At 31.4% G+C, this 24,608-nt stretch overlaps 1 protein-coding gene across 3 annotated transcripts in view; it reads right to left on the bottom strand.

The window, feature by feature from the left end:
• The window catches only part of LOC140452410 (uncharacterized), a 90,401-nt gene that overhangs the window by 23,043 nt on the left and 42,750 nt on the right, over positions 1–24,608 (bottom strand). For all 3 annotated transcript variants that reach the window (XM_072546648.1, XM_072546666.1, XM_072546657.1), the window contains exons 7-9: positions 15,801–15,887; positions 9,484–9,739; positions 4,860–5,105 (exon numbers count right to left, since the gene is read on the bottom strand). In XM_072546648.1, the coding sequence (XP_072402749.1) occupies positions 4,860–5,105; positions 9,484–9,739; positions 15,801–15,887 (589 nt within the window). The remainder of the gene's footprint in view (positions 1–4,859; positions 5,106–9,483; positions 9,740–15,800; positions 15,888–24,608) is intronic.

Here is a 24,608-nt window from a genome sequence, read left to right as displayed (position 1 = left end):
AAAAATATTGGACCAGTTCCACAAATTGTGGTTAGGGCGGAAGTTTCTGATTTGCACCTTTCTTCCTTGAATCTTACAGGCTTTGAGAATGAGCATAACAGGAGTGCTTAAAATCATAATACTGATAAAGATATTGTGCGGAAGATTGCAGCCACTGTAGCAAAGCAAAAGCAAAAGAACCAGCAATTATAATCAATTATAAAAGACACGAGATTTGACCAAAAAACGATTATAATCCTTCTATTTTACATCTTGAACAACTTGCGGATAAAAACATTGCACCAATTTAGATTATTATAAACAAAGGAAACGTCGACCTACCTGGACTAAAATTTTTGATAACAGCAAAACAGTTATTAGGCACAATGGGCACAATGGTACTCGCTGGTGTCGGTCGGTGTCTCTGGAGGCATTTTGAAATGAACAAGACCTTAGCGAAAATAAGGAACCGCTTCTAATTTGAATTATAAACCTAAACGGTTCGGACAAGATAGAAACTGATGGAGAAAAGTATTTAGGAAGCCGACACGGCATAAAAATAAAGGCACAGATAATAATGATGATGATGATGATGGTGATATGTTGAATAATAGTGGGCTGAAAGGTGATCCTTGCGCTAGGTTACAGTTTGTATCACGTCTTAATTAATAATGGTATTTCTATGTTCTCAAAAGGTTCTACAATCTACAATGTTAATGAATATTCCTTATTTTGTTTATTAGCAAAATCTATATATTTATCCCTGATTATGTTGGTAACTTATCTATTGTTCATATGTTTTTTTTCTGAATTTGCTTAACAGTTATGCATTTTTCTTTGCGATTCAAGTTAATGATCCAATCGGAGTGTAATCATTGCTTCTAGGGTTTTACCTACACATGATGATGGGACAAGTAGGCTATAGCTGTTGTCCAGTTTATCATGTTTTAAGGTAGGTAGGAGGTAGGTAGGTAAGTAGGATTCCGTAATGGATGCCTATCAGTTAAAAGCTATCCCGGTGCTGACGTATCGTCAGATCATATTCCTGTTATTGGTAAATTTAGGTTTAGATTTAAAAAGGTTACAAAAAAGAATAGTAACAAAAAATGTGATATGAGAAGACCAAAAGATAACGAAACAAAGGAGACAGTCGCACGGAGTCTTTCAGAAAAGCTAAGCAACATGGAGCAAACATATAATCCAGAAGAATCACTCCAAAATATATGTGAAATCTTTAACAAGATCAGAAGAAACATCTAATAGAAAGTAAAGATAAGAGGAAAAGTTGGATGAATGACAATATTCTGCAACTCATGGAAGAAAGAAGAAAATCAAAGAATAACAAAAGAATGTACAAAAATATTCACAGACAAATAAAAACCGAAATACAAAAGGTCAAAGAAAATTATTTAAAAACACAGTGTAAAGAGATAGAGTTGTTGGGACAAAAACACGATACATTTATTATGCATAAGAAGGTAAAACAAGCAGCTGGTCTTTAAAAATACAACACAGCTAGCAATCTGCAAGATTAACAGGGGAACATCATCACAGATAAAAATAAAACTCTTTGATGATAATAGATCCGAACAACCTCCTTCCTACATATGTGATGACCACTTACCAATCACATCAGATGAAGTGGAAAAAGCAATATCACAACTAAAAGATGACAAAGCTGCTGGACCTGACAATATATGCTGAACTCATAAGGTATTAAATACCGACGGTACTTAACGACTAACAAAAATATTCAATGACATATATTTAAAAGGAGTAATACCAAGAACATGGCTGAAGTCAACGTTTATTGCTCTACCAAAGAAAACAAAATCCGCATCCTGCAATGATTTCCGAAACATCAGCTTAATGAGACACATTTTAAATTTATTTCTAAAAATCATACATCAAAGGATATATAAACTATGCGAAGAAAAAATCAACCGTACACGGTTTGGTTTTTGAAACGCAGTGGTACGAGAGGGCCCTCTTTAGTATACAAGTGCTATTTCAACGATGTAGAGATGTGAATTGCGATATTTATGCATGCTTCATTGATTATCATAAAGCATTTAATACAGTAAAACACGACAAGCTGATGGAGATATTAACAAATATTGGAATAAACACCTGTGATCTAAGAATTATTAGCAATCCTTACTGAAATCAAACATCGTCTATCCGTACAGAGGCAGGAGAATCCGACGATATCAAAATCAAACGTGGATGTACACTATCACCCTTGCTGTTTAACATATACTCTGAGGAAATCTTTCAAGAAACAGTAGAAGATGTTGAAGCCGGAATTCGAATTAATGGAGAATGTGTCAATAACATCAGATACGCGTATGACACGGTGGTATTCGCTGACAGTCATGAAGCCCTCCAGAAGTTAATGAATAGAATCACAGTACGTCAGAGATTTGTTTGTTTAGAGCAGCAAGTTCAAAAATAAAAATAGCCATTATGATTGCCAACCTCCGTAGGGAGACGGCACTCTACGAAGAAGACGTCAGAGATATGGACTTTCACTGCACATTAAGAAAACAAAATGTATGATGATCACTAAAAAGGAACAGCAAATTGAAAGAATCAGTGTGAATGGTCAACCAATGGAAAGAGTAAAAACATACCTTGGTATGAACGCCAATGAAAATTGGGACCATTTCCTAGAAATAAAATCTAGGATAGAGAAAGCAAGATCTGCATTTCAAAAAATGGCTCAGCTGTTCAAATGTCACGATTTATCAGTATCCATAAAAATCAGGTTACTACGATGATATATCTTTCCTATACTATTGTACGGAGTCGTGGACTCGCACAGACGCTACCTGTAAGAAAATTGATGCTTTCAAAATGTGGCTTTATCGTAGAATTATGAAGATATTCTATAGCGACCACGTTACTAACCAGGAAGTTTTATTAAGATTGCAAAAAGGAAAATAGTTATTAACCACAGTAAAAACAGCCAAAATTGAATACCTCGCTCACATCATAAGGAACAACGAAAGGTATAGGTTGCTGCAATTAATTCTTCAAGGAAAAGTAGATGGAAAACAACCACAAATCTCAAAGCCGTAGTTTGCAAAATACATATTGCCATGATGATCGCCATCATCCAAAACGGATAGGCACTACAAGAAGAAGAAGGTGGGTATAGTAATTTGTGATTTCCAGTCTTCAAGAACGTTCTTTTTCTATTTGAGAATATTGTTATAAAATAAATTGTTTTGAATTTTTTTATGTGTTTTCTCGCATGTTCGATTCCACCAGGCTGTATTTTTTCATAAACTGTTGTTTGCTTGTATGTATTTTTATTTTTTGTAGTGTTGTGTTAGTTACTCGGTTAATTGCTTTCTTCCATTCTTATTGAGTTTGATTGTTCGCTTAATTTGACAGTGTTACTGTAGTGTTACCACTCTTAATTTTCTATTTTTCATTTAGCAATTGATGCATTTTGTGGATTCTTTTGATGGGCTCTTTGTTTATTCTTTGAGGAAGTGATTGATTATTCCATACATGTTTAATACATTTCATATGCCTATTCTTGCCGAGTATTTTTTATTATTTCTATATAGTTCTTCTATTGCCTCAATGATTCCCTGGTATGTTTTGATTAATGCTTGCGTGCCTGGTCGCCAAAAACTAGTAATTTTTATGTCTCCCATTTTGCCGGCCATGATCTGATATTTATTTTACAGTAATATATTGAGTTTTACTTTGTTGAATAGTACAATAGTGTTTAATCATAACTGATATTCTTATATCCAGCTTTTCTGTTTTAAAGTATATTTTTGTAGTTTCTAGTGTTGTCGTTGTTCGAATTGTTGTTAGAATCTTGTTTTGTTATAAGTATTGTGCCATTGCCTTATACTTATGTTTTAACTGTTTACTCTTTTGATCTGAATTTTTTTATTCGTGTTAAACTTGGTGATTAGCGTAGGCATTCTAAATGTAGTTTTTTATCATACCCTGATTTTTAGATTCTATTTTGTGTTCTGGTTCTTTTCATTGATTTAGTTGCAGTCGCACCTGCAAAATTTTGGGTTTTTTTATAGGTGCCCGTCTTTGGTTTACTATGATGTTACTATTTTATTTGTTTTCAATTTTAAGTCTTGGCTACTCTTTTAGTTGTCTTCTATTTTTCTCTGCTAGTTTTTCATCCGCCTGGATGCTTTTGTCCTCTTGGGCACTGTTCCATTTCTCTGAACATTTCGGACATCTCTTTTTTAAGCTACATTGCTTTTATATATATCCATACCAGTAATTTTTACATTGAGATGCAGGGTTAATATATAATTGCACTCGCAGGTTGCAGTAATGAAATTGTATATTGCCTTGCAAGTTCTTCCTTTGAAGTGTGATGACTATAATTTTATCATAACGCGGTATTGACAAACGTTAATGCTTTGGGAGGTATCAAGTTACTAACTAGTTCGTTAAATGTATGGAAAATGTAAAAATTTGTTTGCGACTAATAAAACTGCTATGACTATGATGGTTTCTTTGACTATCAAGGAACAAAGGAGACACACTTGAATACAACCAAACTCTATATCTTTCAAATATAGTAGGACTATAATTCAAAAGTCCTTACCAAAGTTCGTCAATACAGAAAGAATGTTAAACGAATATTCTACGATCTAAAAGAATAAAATAGAGAGTAGAGAATGTAAAGGTATAAAAGTTATAACATAACATTGTTGGTTACTGTAAACTATCAGTAGTCATAAACCATATTTGACAAAAGGCTCGATATTTCAGTTATTAGTACCAACTTAATTGTTGAGGATAAATATTGTACTTAGTATATTCGATGTAGCTCTAAGGTATTCAAAAGTACATGTAAAGGTATAATGGAAATAGTAATATAAGTTTACCTTGATCATTTTCATCTTCAATGTCATTTTCATTTTCTTCATCCTCTTTACTACTAACAATTTCAGCTAATTGTTTAGAAACAGCATCCAATGTTAATTGCACCGCAGACGGAAGTTGTGAGAGAGCTTGTAGTTGCTTTTGAACTGCTCTTAGCTGCTCCTCCAGTGTCATTGAAAAATCTGAGTTTGGATCGACTATGATCTCAGAAATAGGTTTAAATTTCATCTCCATTCCTATGGAATCTTCTAAAATATATTTCTTATATTAAAAATATAGATATCTATCAAAGGCGATTTACCATAAATAATATTAACTTTTACAAAAGTTTGTCAATCACCATAATATCACATTTTAAGAAAAATATTAACATGTAAATAAACAAGAAAAAAAAACTTTTTGATTTTATAATCTTAAAGAAATTTTATATTAAATTCGTGATATCTCGTCTCGGTTTATATTTTAATTTCCTATCCCGACACAGTATACTACGGATATTTGACAAAAAATAAGATGTGTCCAAACTTACGCGTAAAGTGCGTACGGAAAATGTTTTCATCTTCATGAAGAATTCACAAACCTTTGATAATAATCGATTAAATTTGTTTACATATTTATAAAAATTACCTTTGTATGAGCAAAATTTCAGTAATCGAAAACCAAAGAAGTGAAAATTACATGATGCAGTCAAACTTTTACAACGTTTAAAAGATATTGAAAGTTCTGAATATTATTTCACGCCGATTAAAGTTTCTCTGGATCATCACCAGAAAATGTTTTTCCGAGGTAATACAAAAGCTATTACTATTTTAATTAAAGTTTAAAATAAGTTTAATGACGTTTCAATTTCCACTTCGGAAAACGTTCTCAATACAAACTGTAATAAATTAAACAACGACTTTAAAATGGTAGACGACTTTAAAATGGTACTGCCAATATTGCTGAGTTGCGTTCCTGGGACGACTTTATTCCAAGATAGTTTATTCGATTACATGAAATCAACTTTAACTTGAGAATATCCGTCAGAAAAAATCATAGCATGTGATTCGTTTTTCAAAAGACCACCACATGCCATGATGACAGTAAAAATCTCCTGTTAGTGATTCCATAGTAAATCATGAGGAAAAAACAAGGAAAAAACCTATTAATACTATCCCAACATGGTAAGTATTTGGTCTTACATTAAATTTACTCTCAATAAACACCAAATTCTGATTTTATGTGTATGTTATTTAGGAAACATAAATGATGTATCCTCGATACGTTACTATTAATTATAGTGAGGAAAATACCACTATTAAAAATAGTGGTATTTTCCTTTTATTAACTTCCTCTTTTAATATTGGTAACCAGATCCTACTAAATTCTGCCAAGATTGATCTCATTTAGCATAATTAGAGACGCTTCTTTGATTTTTCTCTTTTCACCATCTCTGACTTACAGATACCTTTGCGCTTATTAACGCTAAAAGTCCCAATGATTTAAACATCAAAATGGGTTTACTTTAAAAATGTATTACTCTTCGCGAATACATCATTTATTATACCCTGGAAGGTTAAAGTTACTCCTCCTTTTCAACAATGCTTGGCCATTTAGTTTCATTGTACACTGGCTAGTAAAAATTTAATTGTAGTTTTGAATTCATACGAATTTTGCACACAGTACGATGAATTGCAGCGCAAAAGTTGAATATGAAATTAATAAAAGTATAAAAGTGTACGAGTATGTGTCTTCAGGAATTGTTTTTAGAAATAATAATTACTATTTTAATGGGAATAAGCCACAATTAAAATTTAGAATAAATTTATAGACGTTTCAATTTCCACTTCGAATCTTAATCGAAAATCAAAATACAAATATTAATAAATTAAACAAATTTTGTTTTTTGTTACTTGGTTCTTGGTTCTCATAATTTTATTTTATCTGACTCATTTATATTGACAATTCAGACATATACTATACATTTTAAAGTAGACGACTTTAAAATGGTACTGCCAATATTGCTGAGTTGCGTTCCTGGGACGACTTTATTCCAAGATAGTTCATTCGATTACATGAAATCAACTTTAACTTGAGAATATGCGTCAGAAAAAAATTATAGCGTGTGATTCGTCTTTAAAAAGACAACCACATATCACGATGACAGTAAAATTCTCCTGTTAGTGATTCTGTAGTAAATCATGAGGAAAACCCCAGGAAAAAAACCTCATAATACTATCCCAACATGGTACCTATGTATTTGGTCTTACATTTAGTTTACTCTCAATAAACACCAAATTCTGATTTTATGTGTATATTATTTAAAAAACATAAATTATGTATCCTTGATATGTTACTGACTTATTAATAGTGGTATTTTCCTATTATTAACTTCCTCTTTTATAATGGGTAACAATATACTACTGCATTCTGCCGAGGAATTTGCAACACAATTGGTCTTATTTAGCATAATTAGCTTTTTTGATTTTTCTCTTTTTACCATCTGTTTCTCTTTTAAAAATATACTTCAATCGTTCCATGGAACCCTTTATTCATTTCCCATGGGTGTTTACATATTTAAGATTTATCAAATTCTCCATTTTTAATATAAGATTGATATTCACTTATTCTAACATTGAATGGCCTTGATGTTTCACATAAATAAAACTGCTCGCATTCATATGGTATTTTATAAACACAATTCCTTGTTCTTTCTTGTTCATTGCTAGGTATAGTTTTAGATAAAATGGATCTGAATGAGATCCATTCTCTCCAATTTTCTGATAATCTTTTTATATATGGTATTGTTATTTTCCTCGTATTATTTCTTATGTATGCTGTAGGATTTCGTTCCAAGGTATTCTGTTCTATTCGGTCGATTGTTGAAAATTCCTTATTTATTAACGATAAAGGATAAGAATTTTTTATTAAAACATATTTTAACAAATGTTTTTCCTCTAAGAACGAATTTTCGTTAGAACAAGTAATTTTGGCTCTATCGTATAAGTATCGTATCGTATATTTGTAATTTAGATATCTGTTGGTGTGTGTTGGTTTTCCATACACCTGAATTTCATATCCAGTATCGTTTTTAGAGATTAGAACATCCAGAAAAGGTAGTGTGTTATTATATTCCTTTTTTATGGTAAATGTTATCGTCTTTATCGTTTGGAATGTGTAACATCTCTGATCCATGAGGCTATATTGAGAATATATCATCTAAATATTTTCACCTTACTGTGGGTTTTAAATTTTGTTTAGAAATAATATTTGTTTTAAAATCTTCCAAAAATATATCGGCTAATAATGGAAATAAACTAGAGCCCATTGCTAGACCAAAAATTTGTTTATAGAATTCATTATTTAGTTTAAAATAGGTATTATCAATACATAATGTGAATAACTCCATTATAGCATATATATCTAGTATTGTTCTAGTTGTCAATGTATCATCGTTCTCTAATTTTGTCATGATTATATTCAAAGTCTTATCTAATGGAACATTTGCAAATAAATTATTTATGTTCAAACTTCTCAAATATTATTTGAATTAAATTAAATATTTGATAATTTATTTAAAAAATATTGTGTATTTTTTATAAATGGGTCATTTTTATTTGCAAATGGTTGTACAATATTCAATAAAAAATTTGGCAGTTCACTACAGGGAGAATTTATGATAGTACAAATAGGTCAAAGTGGTATATTCGTTTTATGAACTTTCGATACTCCATAAAAATGGGGGTCTTACTGTATTGAGGTATAATTAATCTTCTTTGATAATTTGTTATATAATATTTAAACTTATACAAAGTTCTATAAATTCTGTTCTCCAAAGGCTTTGTTGAATCCTGTTGAATTTTGTGTAAGGCCCGTTTGTTATTAGATTTTTACTCATTATCACAGTTATTACTTTAAATTAAATAGTAATTATTTTAAGATGCCACAAGAAAATAGCTTCAGAACAATATTAGAAATAATAGTTGTACTATGATTTAAGAAGTGACGATAATATTACACTGAATCATAACGCCGAAACAGTAGATGGGAAAAATTTATATCGTCTATTGGAGACAGTGACTTTAAAATCAGCATGTTAAGAGTTAAATTATTTTCGATACAATTGAAAAAAAATTTCAAATGAGAATTTTTTGTTCGATATTATATCTTTCAGACAAAAACACTAAAAGGCCAATGCCACCTAAATTTGAAAATGCTCTGAAATGCTCATTTTTTACTTCAGATTTGCTTTCTACTCCGTCGAAATAATAAATTTATTTCAAATAAGGAAACTCTGGCAAATTATCAACTAATTCCCAACTGGACTGATTTCAACATCAAATGCGCTGCCGATAAAGATTATATATTCCTCCACTATTTACTTCTATAAATTTAAACCATGCGATAAACGTGGTTACGCAAATAAAACTTTTTATCATTCAATTTGGGAATCTGAAACTTTTCATAAAACTTCTTTAAATATTAGGTTTTATTGTAAAATTGATTAAAAAGGAAGATTCAACAATTTGTGAATAGAATAGAAAATAGAAGAATAGAAAAATCGCCATTTTGTTTATAATCAATAAATGTGTAATAAATTTGTTTTAATTTGATTCGTGTAAATCATTTAAAAATATTAATACTTACTTCTAAGATTTTCAAAATTAATATCATCATCATCATATTCGCGAACTTCATCACTATGGCATTCAGAACATTCCTCGGATTCGTTAGAGTATTTTTCCTCATCCCTTTCGTAAATGTTATTTGCACGATAATATTCTTCGTTATTATTTTCTTCCAAAGAATCCGGTTCAGCTTGAGAGCCTAAACTATCTAGCTCTGGGGAATGTGTGCCATCCCTCTCCTCTAGGGTATCATTACTTCTAATTTCTATCTCAGACTTCAAAAAAATATTTAATGTATTTGACCATATTAAAGATAATAAATAATTATACAATATAGTATTAAGAACATAGGTATGCATTTATTGAACACAGTTCCAATATTAATCAATGAAAACAATTAGATATGTTAAATTATGAAGTTTTTGAATCGTAACAGAAGTCATATATAAGGACATATCTGAGTGAAAACGGATTCTAATTGTAGAAGTTAAACAAAAAGACACTATAATATTATTTGGACTAAACTAAGGCATTTTAAATCGGACAGATAATTTAAATTTTATAAAAAAAACCAGAAGTAAAAGTATATTTATTAAAAAATAAATAAAAATAAGTTTCCTCATTTCGAGTTCTGCATATAATATAACATATTAATACATACAAGCTGTAATTTTCGTAATATACAATCAGTAATCTTAGTTGTTGTTGTTTATACTCACGTGGTTCTCCAATACAATCAAATAACGAAGTGTTGTATAATTTACATGCATTAGTCATGAAAACAATGAAATAAGAAAACTTATATTTAAAAATGGAGGAGGTTTCATCACCGATCCAAAGGCCAAAGTGCAGTTTAGATAGTTACAGGAAACCAGGTACTGATTAAGAAACATTTAAAGGTGAGTCTTAACACTTATATTTGCGTGTGCAGACTTAGATCACTATACGGCCACAGACGCTATAAGACAAAAAGTTAAAATACAAGCAAAACAGACAAGAACTACAAAGCAGGAGATATAACAGCAGAATGGGAGTCGATCAAAAAATCATTAAAAGAAGCTGCTAACAAGCAGATATGAAATACTAGGAGAAAACAAAAACGAATAATATAACCAGAAATGTAAAGAAATAAAATGGCTGAGAACAAATAAAAAGGAAGACAGACAAATCTATGAAGAATTAAAAAAGAATGCTACGAAAATTATAAGACAAAATAAAAGAAGATGAGTAGATAAAAATATGCAAAAAAGAACGGGAAAAAACAAATAGAAACACGATTTTTTTTAAATAATAAAGAACAAAGTATAAGATACAAAGGTAAATCAAACAGAATTAAAAATAAAGCGTGAATAACTATAATAGAGGATAATGATTATAAGCAAGTGTGTCAGACTTGACGGAGGGATATGCTGAAAAAGAAATAAACGATGGATGGGAAAAGGTTGACGAAGAAGAAACAGACGACGTACACATCGAAATCTCAAAAGCAATAAGAATAATAAAATTGGAGGAAGTAATACACAGGAGCAGCAAAAATGGAAAAGCTCCTGGTTAAGAAGAAATTAACATGGAACTTATAAAATACAAAGGAAGGAATCTAAACAAAAATACTAATAATATTGAAAAATATATGGAAAAAAGAGAAAATATCAGCAGACTGATAGATGAGCAAGTAATAACAATACATAATAATAATCTTTGACAAGATTACGTAGAGTAGAGTGGGACAATACCAATGTGAATTCATAAAATAAAGATCAACAATAGATGCAATACACATAATTAAACAATATTGAAAAAAAAAAACAGATGAATACAAGTTAGAATTGTAAATCTTATTTATAGACTTCGACTTCAACCTGGCATTTGATTCGAATAAAAGGAAACAATTAGTGACAGCACACAAAAAATTAAAAATATTACATAAACTCAGATAATTAACACATATGACAATAAGAACTAGCGAAATTAAAAGGTTTAGATGCAAAAGCCACATTCTCCTTTTTTTGCCAAAAATGTATTTTTAGTTGTTTTGTATTTTCCACATTGAAATACGCAATTTTTCATAGTTTGAGAGAGTATAACTAACAGTATCTTGTACAAATTAATGAATAAAAATCGCGCTGTTATTCGAAAACTAACATTCTCCGTCATTTTAAGGTCGATTTTACTAGCACGTCTGTTGCGATCATCGTTGAGCGATCGTCGCTGAGCAATGATCGCTAAGCCATGATCGCAAGCGGAGTGTTTTTACTGAAATGATGATTTGATTAGTGACTTTTCCGTTGTTTAGTGAACAAGAGGTTTTGTTGCAGAGGTGAGTTATGTAAAAGAAAACCATTATTGTTAAAATACCTGCTAGCAGAAGAAATAGAGGATGAAGAAATGCTACAAATGTTAAATGTTCCAAGATTAGAAAAACATGCAATATTTAAAAGACAACAAGAAGAAGGATACTTTAAATTTTGATAAACAACAACAATAAGGAGATAATGGTAAGTTTTCACAATTCTTCCGTTTGAATAAACTTCAGTTTGATTTTGTGTTAAGTTTAGTAAAACAGGATAAAAAAAGTCGTCTACAAACTGTGTTCCATATCCAGTGTCTCCAGAAGAGAATCTCTTAAATAGAAAAAAAAAAACAAAAGAATAAAAAGACTGTCAAAATCATATACACAAGCCATTATAGTCGCTCTGCGTTCCCTACTTTGTCTGCTCTCGGACCAGTCACCAACGATCGACGCTAGCGGCTCCAGCGACAGATGCTTTAATCAAATCGGCGTCGTAGCAGACCACAAAAGCGGTATACCGTGATCATCGTTCAGCGATGATCGCAACAAACACTCCAGTCAAAACGTACCTTTAACTCTTTCAACCTATGAGACTGGAGAGTTACGGTCACATGCCTCCTAGGTTGTTTGTTAGCGGCAGTGTTCGAATTTCGACTTAGTTTGTTATGAATTAGTTAGACACAAGCGAAGTGTTTTTTTAAGTTATTGTCATTTTTTTTAATATTTAAAGTAATAAGATGCAAAAAAATTAATGCAAGTGTATTACCAGTAAGAAAATATTGGTGAAACGGCTAGGAAACGAGTAAAGGCACCGGAAAAATGGAAGAGGAGCAAGGCAAAGAAATGCAGATATTTAACTTAACTTTAATCTTAACTGTGCATTGTTAAATTCAAGATGTCTTGCTTAACTTGAATGTTTAGATAAAAAAAAAAACGATAACCAATCTAACCGATGTTTATCTTCTGTTTTTTTAGATATACGGCAAAAGGGTTCCCGAACTTCCCGACCTACAACCACCATAGTGGCGCACTATTATGCAGAACAATATCAGTCCAGGTTATTAGACGCTTTCATTTAAAGTTTTATGCAACACAGGCTAAAATATCGCAAGATAAGTTTATCTTAAAACATTTGACTATGCAGCAAATCCAAACAAGGCGTTCTAAAAATACATAAGAGGAATACAGTACAACAAGCTAGATCGAAATATTTTATACAAAACAATGAAACGAAAAATGTCCCAGTTTGCTATATTACATTTTTTTAAACCTTAAATGTATCCAGGTTTAGTGTGAATAGCTTAGCCCAAAGGTAATTTACTGCTAGTGAAATACCAAAAGAAAGAAGAAGAAGGGACAGAACTACTCACAAGTTTATAGCCAAAAAAAGCTAGTGTTATGCGTTTTTTGAATAGCTTGAACTGTAGCAAAACACAATATTGTACAAAAAAGATGGTTCGAAAGTATCTCTCAGCTGAACTTAATGTACGAAAACTTTAGTGAATGGACATAACAGCTTTTCAAGACAAAACTGTTAAAGTAAAAGAGCAAAACTTTAGATATAATTTAGGATTTGGCAGCTCACGGGTGAATGTTTGTTTAACTTGCTTGTCACTTACTGAGCAAATAAAAGTATACAAGGATATATAACAAAAAGCTACTTTTATAACAACTAAACGAGTACACAAGTTAAAATATAAAGCATTTTATAACCTTCTTAAGAAGGTCAAAGGTGACTTGCTGATTTTGAGCTTTGATTGTCAAAAAAATCAGGCGCTACCGAAACTTCCAGATCAATCCACTTATTACAGTCGACAGTTACACTTTGATAATTTTTTTGTTGTAAAAGAGTTTTCGAAATCCAAACTACTAAGGAAAACATAACTTCCTACGTATGGACTGAGAACAAGTTTACAAAAGATTTAGATGTAATAGCATCCTGTTCATTTGATTTATTATGTGCTATTAATATGACCCCATACAAGACTGTTATTCTTATTAGTGATGGGTGTGAGGGTCAAAATAAAACACAATTTTACTTGACATGCTGGCCAAATGGTTCTAAACGCACCAAATCATATAACGGAGCTCCAGCTCGTTTTTCCAATATCACAGCTTTCTCCCTCCTGATTGCGTTTTTGAAAATATTGAGAAGGGAATTAGAAAACGTAAGATAATTGTTAGCCCTGAGGAATAGATTTAAATAATAGACTGGCTTGCTACTTTTAAAAAGCTTGGAGATGAAGTAACAGTTGCAAATTGTAAATCGGTAACAAAACAAGTAATAAAAGCTCCTGGTTCTTTGCATTTTGGTATATAGTTATGTAAGTGACTTTACTTTATCCGAAAGAAGGTACAAAACGTCACCCGCGTTTTGGTTTAAGGTGAGCCAACTTACAAATGGAGAAGTGAAGTTGTGGACACTGCACAAATCATCACTAAACGAGGACAAACTTTGCGTAGCTCAAGGCCGGAAAATATTGCTAAAGGTAATTGTATAGTGAAACTTCAAAAGAAAGACGACGTAAATTCTGTTTTAAAGAAACATTATGGAGATGAGTGGAGAAATTTTGAATAATTACATTTTTACAAGCATGTATTAGACGATCCAGAAGAAGGAGTTGTAACTGAAGAAGATGAAGTATGCCTTGATGTTAATGAGATACCTATTTTCCAAATTTAATTTTTTATTGGCAAGTTTTATATTTTCAAGTAAAATTTGAGCAAAATAAAACAAGTTAAAAAAAACTGAATTTTTGTATACCTAAATTATATTCGTAAAGTATTATGGAACTTTTTTATCAAAACATTTCTATTAAGCTTGGTTTCAAAACTAACTGTTTTCACCTTGTTATAGTACAGACCTCACATTTTCCAAATTTTAGTACCAAAAGTATCATTATTCCAATTAATAAGTAATTTTTTTTTATTCAGCGGTGTAATCCCCAGCATATCTTTATAAAATCCATTAGTAAGTGACTTTATAAACCTAAACAAAAAATTCGTTATAGTTGACTTCATAATATTGTTTGTAGACGTTTTTTTCATTTGCTCTAAAATTTTAAAAAGTGGAGAATGTGATTTTTGCATCTATACCCTTCAATTAGCATAAAGATGCAAAGACCGGTAACAAATAAATTCATTATAACTAAAGGGGTGAAACAAGTTGATGCCATATCAACAGCACCCTTTAATCTAGCTTTAGAATATGTAGTAAAGAAAAGGATCCTAAGAATGAAAGGTAAGCAAATAATCACCTAAGCAGACGATATTGTTATTGTTACAAAGAACAGAAATATGATGCAAGAAATGCTAGAAGAAATACAACAGAAAGGGGCATAATGGGTTTCAGATTAAATTATAAAAGATAAAAATATTACAATTTGGGAAAAAACTAATAAAACAATTAAAATGAAAGGATCAGAAATAGAATACTTCAAATACCTGGGAGTGACTGGCAGCTAACTTAGGAAGACTTCTTTAAGGATCAGGTAATTATTTCTGGACATACTATAAATTTTAAATTAAAGAAATAATTCTACCGTAATTTAAATTAACTGAATAAAAATAAAGATATCTAGTATAAGTACCATTAATAATAAAATTAACGTATTTTGCGCACATAATGAAGCAGTCAGAAAAAAGTACATGTTACAAAGTTACATCTAGTCATACAACAAATGTTGTAAATGTTGGAAGAAAAACAAGAAAAAAGAAAAAAAAGTGATATGGAAAAGAAAGAGAAGAAAAAAAAAATTGCATAAAGGCACGTCTGCTGAGGGAATATAGAACTAAAAGAATAATACCATTCAGAAATTTTTTCACCTTATAATTTTAATATAAATGCTCAAACATGTGCTAAATACAGCCTGTATGTTAAAACTAAAGAGATACTATAAACTTGGTAATAATAGGGCCCTAACATAATATAATCAATAAAAAAATGCGAAATAACATAGCTTGACTTCAAAGTTGCATAAAGTCGAAAAGCCTGAAACTAATAGTAGGTAACGTAAGAAGCTAGCATTAATATGATCGAAACTTACAATATTTTGGTTAAATTGCACTCGTTTTTCCTTTGGCAGCGATTTTCTTCTAGACTGCTTCTTTATAATTATTTTATAGGCATTTTCCTAAAAAATAAAAGAAAATAATTAATAAACGAACTGTTACTTTTAATCGATTATAAAAAGAAATTAAAAAGCGATTTGTTTGGTTAGAACATCAAATATGTTTTCAAGAAAAATACCTTATGAGGCTAATTAAAGTCGTAATATCATTAAAACAATTTATAAATTTTATTTTAATATTTTCGCTTTAGAATTGAATTTTTTAGGTACCTATATCATTTTAGTAAAAGAAAAACAAATAAAAAAAAGAATAAAAAAAAACTGAAGAAGAAGACAAAAGTAAAAGTTTATTGAAGCGAAGCTTCTATACTGACATTATTTTCTCTACAGTAAAATAATGAGGCGAGCGTCACGGAAGTAGCGAAACAAAATAGCGGTCCGTGATTCGAAATCACAGTAAACATTTTGATCATGGAGAGCTCGTTACACAACATGTAAACTGTTTAAATTTTATTAAAATCTATAAAAAATATAATAAAAAAAAATAAATAAATAATAAAATTACTTTTAGTTTTAAAAATTTTATTTAAATTTTAAAAATACAGAAAATATAATCTGAAGCTTTGCGCCAGTCCACAGTACCGCTTACTGTACCACTTTTTTGCAAACGTCTAATTTACTTGTTTTTTTTTTGGTAATAATAATTTCGTCAGTAAAATCACAAAAACAAAAAACTTCCACCCTTATCACTTTACATCTGTTCAAAATGTGCTTCCAAGAGATCTTCCAGGATGGTTACAGTTTTACCAACGTATTATGCGAAAACATATTTCTTTTATTACATATATTTATTATAGATAGATATTTATGTTATTACAGATGATAGATATTTATGTTATTTACAGATTATGCTCACTGATGAAACAACATTTACTTTCTGTATTAAAATGTGTGGCATTATAGGCAACCAACTACTAGGACCATAATGTTCTTCCTCAAAATTTAAATGGAGATTATTGTATATGTATATTATGTATTATATTATTACATATCGAATAAATTGTAACTTCACGTCAAAAGAAAAATATGGATTATGCAGGATAGAGGTGTAACCTCACTTTGCATTAGATGTTTATGAATCACGTAAATGACACTCCACTACAACGACAGATGGGTGATTATGAATGGTCACCAAGACGACCTGCTATGTCCAATTTTTTAAAATTATTACAAAAAACCAAAAAAAATTAATTACAAGGCACTGCATTTTTTTCCACAGCGACATTTTAATAAGGAATTTCCGTCCAAAAAACAAGAATATTTGTTTCTAGTTAAAAAAGTATTTAACAATTTTAATATCGTCTATTTTCACCACAGTTCATTCATGTTCATTCTTCTGTACCGGCAATTGTAAGGTAATGATAAGCTCTAGGAGGATTCCTTCGGGCATAAATAACTCTAGAGAGCACATTCCATGCATTTTCAATGGAATTCATGTCTGAAGACATTACAGGCCACTCCAAACCAGTATGGTACAAATATAGAAGAATTTCTAATCGAAATTCTGATATATCTATTCTGTTGCTTATTGGTAACTTGGCGTCAACCAAGCGAACTCTATCACTCTGACTAACACCCACTATTTCTGCCATGCCCCGCTGTGAATGGCCTTCTTCAACTCAAGCGATACATCTTGCACAGTCCGACTCGGAAATTAAATTACGATTCATTATAAATCACGCTTTCACAAATTTTACCAAAATAAATTTTTAAAATGTTTACACCTTGCCAAAACCAGATCAGTTAAATGGGTATTTAAATAAAATAAAAACCTAAAAAGGTATATTTTATATGAGAAAGGTCTATTAAATATGTGATAAGGATACGGATTTATAAAAGTGTAAATATCATGAATACAAGGGGCGATGAACTATATATATATATATATATATATATATATATATACCGGGATTTTGGAAATTTTTGTCTTAGGATGGCTCTGAGTCGCTGTTGTGGTCTTTTAACATTAATTTCTTCAACCCCACCATCCTCTTCATCGCTTAAGTCCACTATATCCCAGATACCTGACTCATGATCAGCCAACTCTTGTAACTCTGTGGTCGTCAAATTCTTTAGAACTTTATACATGGCAATTTATATACAAGATAATATTAATAGAGCTGACGTTACAACAATGGAAAAACTGATAGGTGAATTACGAAAACTGGAAAGTTTAGTTATAAAAAAGAAGAATAAATCACAGTAAAAACTGCCTTTAACATTAGAATAAAAGAAACCTTGTTAATATTGTGATAAAAAAGGGTTCCCTGGACGGTTTCATCCAAAAGTAATATGCCGTTTAAAACAAAAAGATAGAAAAACAACACAAGCAGACGAATAAAATAATATTAATTAATGTTAATAATATTGCTATACGGGAGACATTAAATAAAACAGTAACTGACCAAAGAAACTAGATCTGCTGACATTCATCACATTAAAAGTATTCCTAAGTAATCGAGAATTTTGTGGAGTTTATGATACAGGCCCAAATGTTACTAAAATATTAAAAAAATATTTGTATATTTTTTAATTTTTTTAAATTTTTTATATTTTTAATATTTTCATTGCCAGTTTTTTTTTCAGCATCAACCATTTTTGTTATTAGCTGTACTATAGTTAATACATAGATACTTAAATCTAAACAGTATTTTTAGAAGCACATGGCTCCTAGTCCGCGACGGACCTTTAATGGTCAAGGGATGTTAAGAATCTCCGCATGGAGGAGCCATCCGAATGTGGCAAATAACTATATAGAAAACAAATCCTTCTTAAATTTTGGTACATGGAATGTAAGGAGCTTGTTCGAATAATAAAAGATGCAACAGGATTCAGGAAATGAACAGACTGAACCTAGAAATATTATTCATAAGCGAAATGCGCTGGCCTGGTTCCGGTAAAACATTGGTCATGGATATCTCCCCGAGATCACCCATACGGAGTTGGAAAAATTATCTCCAGAAGAATCCAAACAGTCGTTGTAAATTTCGTTCCCTGTTCAGATACAATGCTGTTATTACAAATACAGGCTAAGTCAGTGAACATTAATAAAGTGCTAGTGTAAGCTCCAACTGCAGATTAATTAGAAGCTGAAATAGAACAGTTTTATGAACAACTTAAACAACTTTTATAAAACACCAGGAAGGAAGAAATTACAATAATACTGAGAGATTTAAATGTAAAGATAGGAAAAGGCCGAGTGGAAAATATAATTAGATGATTATGGTTTAGGAACAAGAAATGCCAGAGGCCACACATTGGCTCAATTTTGTCAAGAAGAAAACCTGGCGATTATGAACACATGGTTTCGATTACCACCCCGTAGACTGTATACCTGGAGGTCACCACAGGATAATAAACAAAATTGCATTAGAAATCAAATCGACTTTATACTAACCAATCTAAGGTTTAGAAATTCCATTATAAGTGTAAAGATTTACTCTGGAGCATCAGGTCATAACTTCCTTGTCTCAAAAATGAAACTTTACCCCAAGTTTTACCCTAAGAAACTTAGGGTAAAAAAATATTAAAATCCAAAAGATAAACGAAACACGTGTTGAGGCTTTAATTTGTATATATCAACAAATAAAACGATTAACATTCGAAAAGAAAGACACTGTGAATGTGAGCATTATGTTGAACAAAATTAAAGATTCTATTATAAAGACCCAGAACGAAACTCTACAAAAGAAATAAGAGAGCCGAAAACCTTTGGCTCTCTTATGGCTGGCACAAGAAATAATGGAACTTATGGAACAAGAGAAAATATAGAAACAAAGATCAAGATAAATATAGAGAAAAACATAAATTAATAAGGAACAAAATAAAAGAGGCCAAGGGCAAGTGGATGATAAAAAAATAGGCATTGAAGTGGAAGAGTGGAAGAGAAGTGGCAGAAAAAAACACAAACAATATAATCTACATAAAAAAGTCAGAGAATTATCTGGAAAATCACAAACAAACACACCTAACCGATTAATTGACAAAAACAATAAACCTATTAATAACCCAATTGAACTAAAACAAGTATAGACTAAATATATTGAAGATCTTTTCATGGACACAAGAATGGTACCAACACAAATTGATAGCAAGGAAGATCCAAAAATATTAAAATCTGAAGAGACCCCAGGCTAGATAAAGTTCACATCAAGCTGATTAAACTTATAGATGACAATTTAAGCGCAATATCTATCCTCAAAAACCAAAAACCAAGAATCTTAAACACTATAATGACTATGGATTGATCTTGGTAATGTCACAATTATTGAAAATATTTTTAAAGGTTATACATGTAAGAATATTCAGAAAGTGCGAAGCAGATATGAGTTATAGACAGTTTCTTCTTCTTCAAGTGTCCTGTCCCTTGCGAACGTTGGCTATCAACACGGCAATTCTGATCTTGTTTGCGGCGCTTCTGAATAGTTCGACCGATGTGAGCCCGAACCACTTCCGCAGATTTTGGAGCCACGAGTGTCTTCTTCTGCCTGCCCTCGCTTACTATCTACTTTCCCCTGGACAATTAATTGCAGTATTGCAGTAGACGGTACTTATCGTGTCTCAATATGTGGCCTAGATATTCAAGCTTTCTTTGTTTGATTGTGCTCACGATTTCTTTCTCCTTTCCGATTCTTTGGAGTACCTCTATGTTGGCGACATGTTCAGTCTAGGATATACGAAGAATGCATCGGTATACCCACATTTCGAATGCTTCTAGTTTTCTCGTGAGCGTCTCTGTCAGCGTCCAGGCCTCCATACCATATAGTAGGATCGGAAAAATGTTGCATTTATCTAGACGTAGTTTTAGGGGAAGAGACAAACCCTTGCTTATAAGGAGCTTTTTCATATTGTTAAACGCTGCTCTAGCTCGTTCTATTCCTGCCTTAATTTCTGTGGCCTGTTCCCATTTTGCATTTACGTTGGTGCCAAGGTACACATAAGATACACATAGACAGTTTGGCTTTCGTAATGGCTTCGGAACAATAGAAGCTATGTATAGTTTCATAACTCTTATTCAGAAATGTTGAGACCAACAAAAAGATCTTTTCGTCACTTTTATAGACTAGGAGAAAGATTTCGACAAAGTTAAACATAAAATTCTCATGGAATGTTTAAAGCGAAAAGGACTCGACAAAAATGATATTAACATAGTGAGAAATCTCTATTGGAACCAACAGGCTATGGTAACATTAGATGGAAAAAGCATGAATGCGCAACAGATCAGTAGAGGTGTGAGACAAGGCTGTGTTCTTTAACCATTACTATTTAATCTATACTCAGAAGAGTACACAAGCACTTGAAAACTGTCATCATCATCATCATCAATCAGCCCTGAGTTGTCCATTGTTGAACATAGGCCTCCTGTAGACTTTTCCATCTGCTTCTGTTCTGCGCCTCTGCTATTTAATTGGTCGCGATTCTTTTGAGGTCGTCGGTCCATCGCGTTGGGGGTCTTCCTCGGCTTCGCTTGTCAGCCCGTGGTCTCCACTCAACCAATTTTTTTGTCCAACTGTCGTCTTTCATTCTTGCAACATGTCCTGCCCATCTCCATTTTTGCCTTGTAATATGTTCGATAATGTCTTCCACTCCGGTTCGTCTACAAACTTCCTCGTTTCTTATTCTATTTCTTAAGCTTATTCCAAGCATTGATCTCTCCATCTTTCATTGTGTCCTTCTCAATTTTTCGGCTGATGTTTTTGTGAGAGTTAAGGTTTCTCCTCCGTATGTAAGGACTGGTAGAACGCACTGGTTAAAAGCTTTTATTTTTAAATGTATCGGTATATTTGTTTTAAATACGTCTCTCATTTTTCCGAATGCACCCCAACCCAGACTTATTCTTCTGAGTAGCTTGCATGTTTGGTTATCTCGCGTTAACCTTATTTCGTGACCCAAATACACATATTTTTCCACAAGTTCTATGGGTGACTTTTCGATTTCTATTAGCTCATTAGGGACGAGATTGGTCATGATTTTTGTTTTTCCATAGTTTATTTTTAAACCGACTTTCTGGGTTACTTGCTGTAGTTGTTGTAGCATAACTCTGGCTTCTCCTAAGTTGTCTGTTATGAGAACAATATCATCGGCATATCTGAGATGATTGAATATCTTTCCATCGATGCTAATACCCTTTGATTCCCACTCTAGCCGTTTAAATGCGTACTCCATAACTGTTATAAATAGTTTTGGCGACAAGGTATCTCCCTGCCGCACCCCTCTGCCAATTTTTATCTTCTCAGTCATGCAATGGAGGTTAACGGTTGTTGTCGCATTTTCGTATATATTTCGAATAATATTTGCATACCTGTGATCTATTCTGCATTCTGATAGTGCTTTTAAGATAGCAACTGTTTCGACTATGTCAAATGGTTTGTGGAAGTCGACAAAGATAAGAGCAAGGGGTCTGTTATATTCGATAGACTTTTCAACTAGAAACTGTACAGAAGGGATAATGATAAATGGTGAAAATGTAAATAACATTCGTTATGCCGATTTAGTACTTATGAGTCGGGATTACTGAAGATCTAAATCCAAAATCAGAAATGCGATCAACAGTAGATCAATCAGGAGCATACTTTTTGGACGAAGAGGAAGTTTTTGAATAACCACAAACTCAATCTACAAATCTGATAGCGGATGGTAAAATATTATATCCACTCTATTCTTCTATATGGTGCCGAACCTTGGACTGTTAAAGTTGATTTAACGAAAAAGCTGGAAGCGTTTGAGAGGTGGATTTTTAGAAGAATTTTAAAAATATCATGAACCGATCATATTACGAACGAAACTGTTTTACACAGAATAGGAAGATACGAGAAGTACGAGTTGTTTCAGTTGAGTACGAAGGGTAAAATCAAAGGAAAAAATTATCCTAGTAGTAGACGACACCTGGCTGAAAAACATTCGCTACTGGAGCAAGTTAAACACATAGACACTTTTAAGAAAAGCAGCAGATAGAGACGAATTTGCAATGGTTATAACCTTCATTAGTGAAGTCGGCACTAGAAAAAGAAGATATATTTAAAAAGACCCATTCGAGATACATCATAACAGAACCTTTTCAGACTAAAAGTTCCATCATCAGTGTGGCGAATTAAACCAACAACAATCTATTATAAGATAATTAATATTAATTATATTAATATCAACTATATTTACTTCTATAGCCTGGAGCGATGAATGAACTTTAACTCATAGGTGCAAATAATTATCAAATTTTAAATGGTTGCAATAAACAATTAAAAACATGTATAGGTTCGAGTAAAACTAGGTAAGACTTATCCGTAACTGTTGATTACCATGGTTTACACTATTTTACGAAACAACGAACAAAACAAATTCAATATCATCGGTTCATCGGTTCATTTTCGAGTTGCGTCTGTCCCTCTTATCTACGATTAAGCTCTTGTGGTTCGCGAGATGCATTCCCGATCGGTGCTATAGGGATCGTAGGAATACAGGGAGGACAAATGTATCAATTAATTTACACAACCATATTTGAATTTAAACAATCGCTGCATTTATCAGGTGTACATGAGTCAGCCCACTAACTATTTGGGTAAAAACCCTTATATTGGTACAAAATTTCTGGTTTATTACATGTTTGTTAATAATTTGGTTTGATGTTAATGTTAAAACTTTAAATTGCATAGAGGCTGTATCTAAATGCTTTGAAAAAGTATTGACTTGTAAAAAACCTTGCAAAAAATTACGGTGCCTTTATAATTCAACTTTTAAGCGGTGTTAATAATGTTAAAGTGCAATAACAAAACTTATATTACTAAATAAATGTCTTGATATCTTAGTATATGAATGTACCTATACAACAAATGTAAATTGGTATTTCATTCTCATATTTCCGTAGTATGTAACTATATAATCAATTATATAAATTTAATACTTCATGACTTAATATTTAAAATTCGAAGATATTTTACAAATAATTATGAACCTAAATATTCCATAGAACTCTTGTACTTTCGAAAAAAAAAAAAAAATAATAATAATAAATAAAACTTAATATGCACTATCGACACAAAAATACTAAATTACGCAATAATTCGGTGTATACACAATAATTTTTTTGAACCCGCAATTACATTTTAATCACATATTATGATATTACATACGAGTATATAATTAAAATAGGATTGCGTACTTTAAGAAAAGCAAATATAATAGGCATAATAGCAAATAATGAAGCTTCCCAATACATATATTTAATACTAGTACACGGGAAATCAGTCAATACTCACAATCTTACAGTTTTAGCTTAAATATATATATATATATATATATATATATATATATATATATATATATATATATATATATATATATATATATATATATACAAGGTGGACCTTAAGTAATTGTACAAAAAGAAACCGTAGTCTACACTTTAAATTATTACGATTTAAGCCAAATTGCTTTAATAAAATGTTGATATTAAGAAAGATACAGGGTGTTAAAGTGGAAATTTAAAATTCTATTTTTCGCTATAACTTTCATGTTTGTAAACATTTATGTATAAAAATTTACAACTGGGTACTAGTGAATCTCAGGAATTATAATTTAATTCATACTTTGATGTAGCTAATAGAGGGCGCCACATATGCCACATATGTGCACTTAACTTTTTTGTTCTTCCGGTTGGTAATTATTATTGGTAATTATTATTTACGGACATGCGAGTTACCTTGTAATTTGAATAATGAGATTTATTTA

This window comes from Diabrotica undecimpunctata, chromosome 1 (assembly GCF_040954645.1).
Source record: "Diabrotica undecimpunctata isolate CICGRU chromosome 1, icDiaUnde3, whole genome shotgun sequence".
In the NCBI taxonomy this organism is placed as follows: Eukaryota; Metazoa; Arthropoda; class Insecta; order Coleoptera; family Chrysomelidae; genus Diabrotica; species Diabrotica undecimpunctata.
Note: the sequence above shows the minus strand (reverse complement) of the source record. Positions and strands in the feature narration are given on the sequence as shown.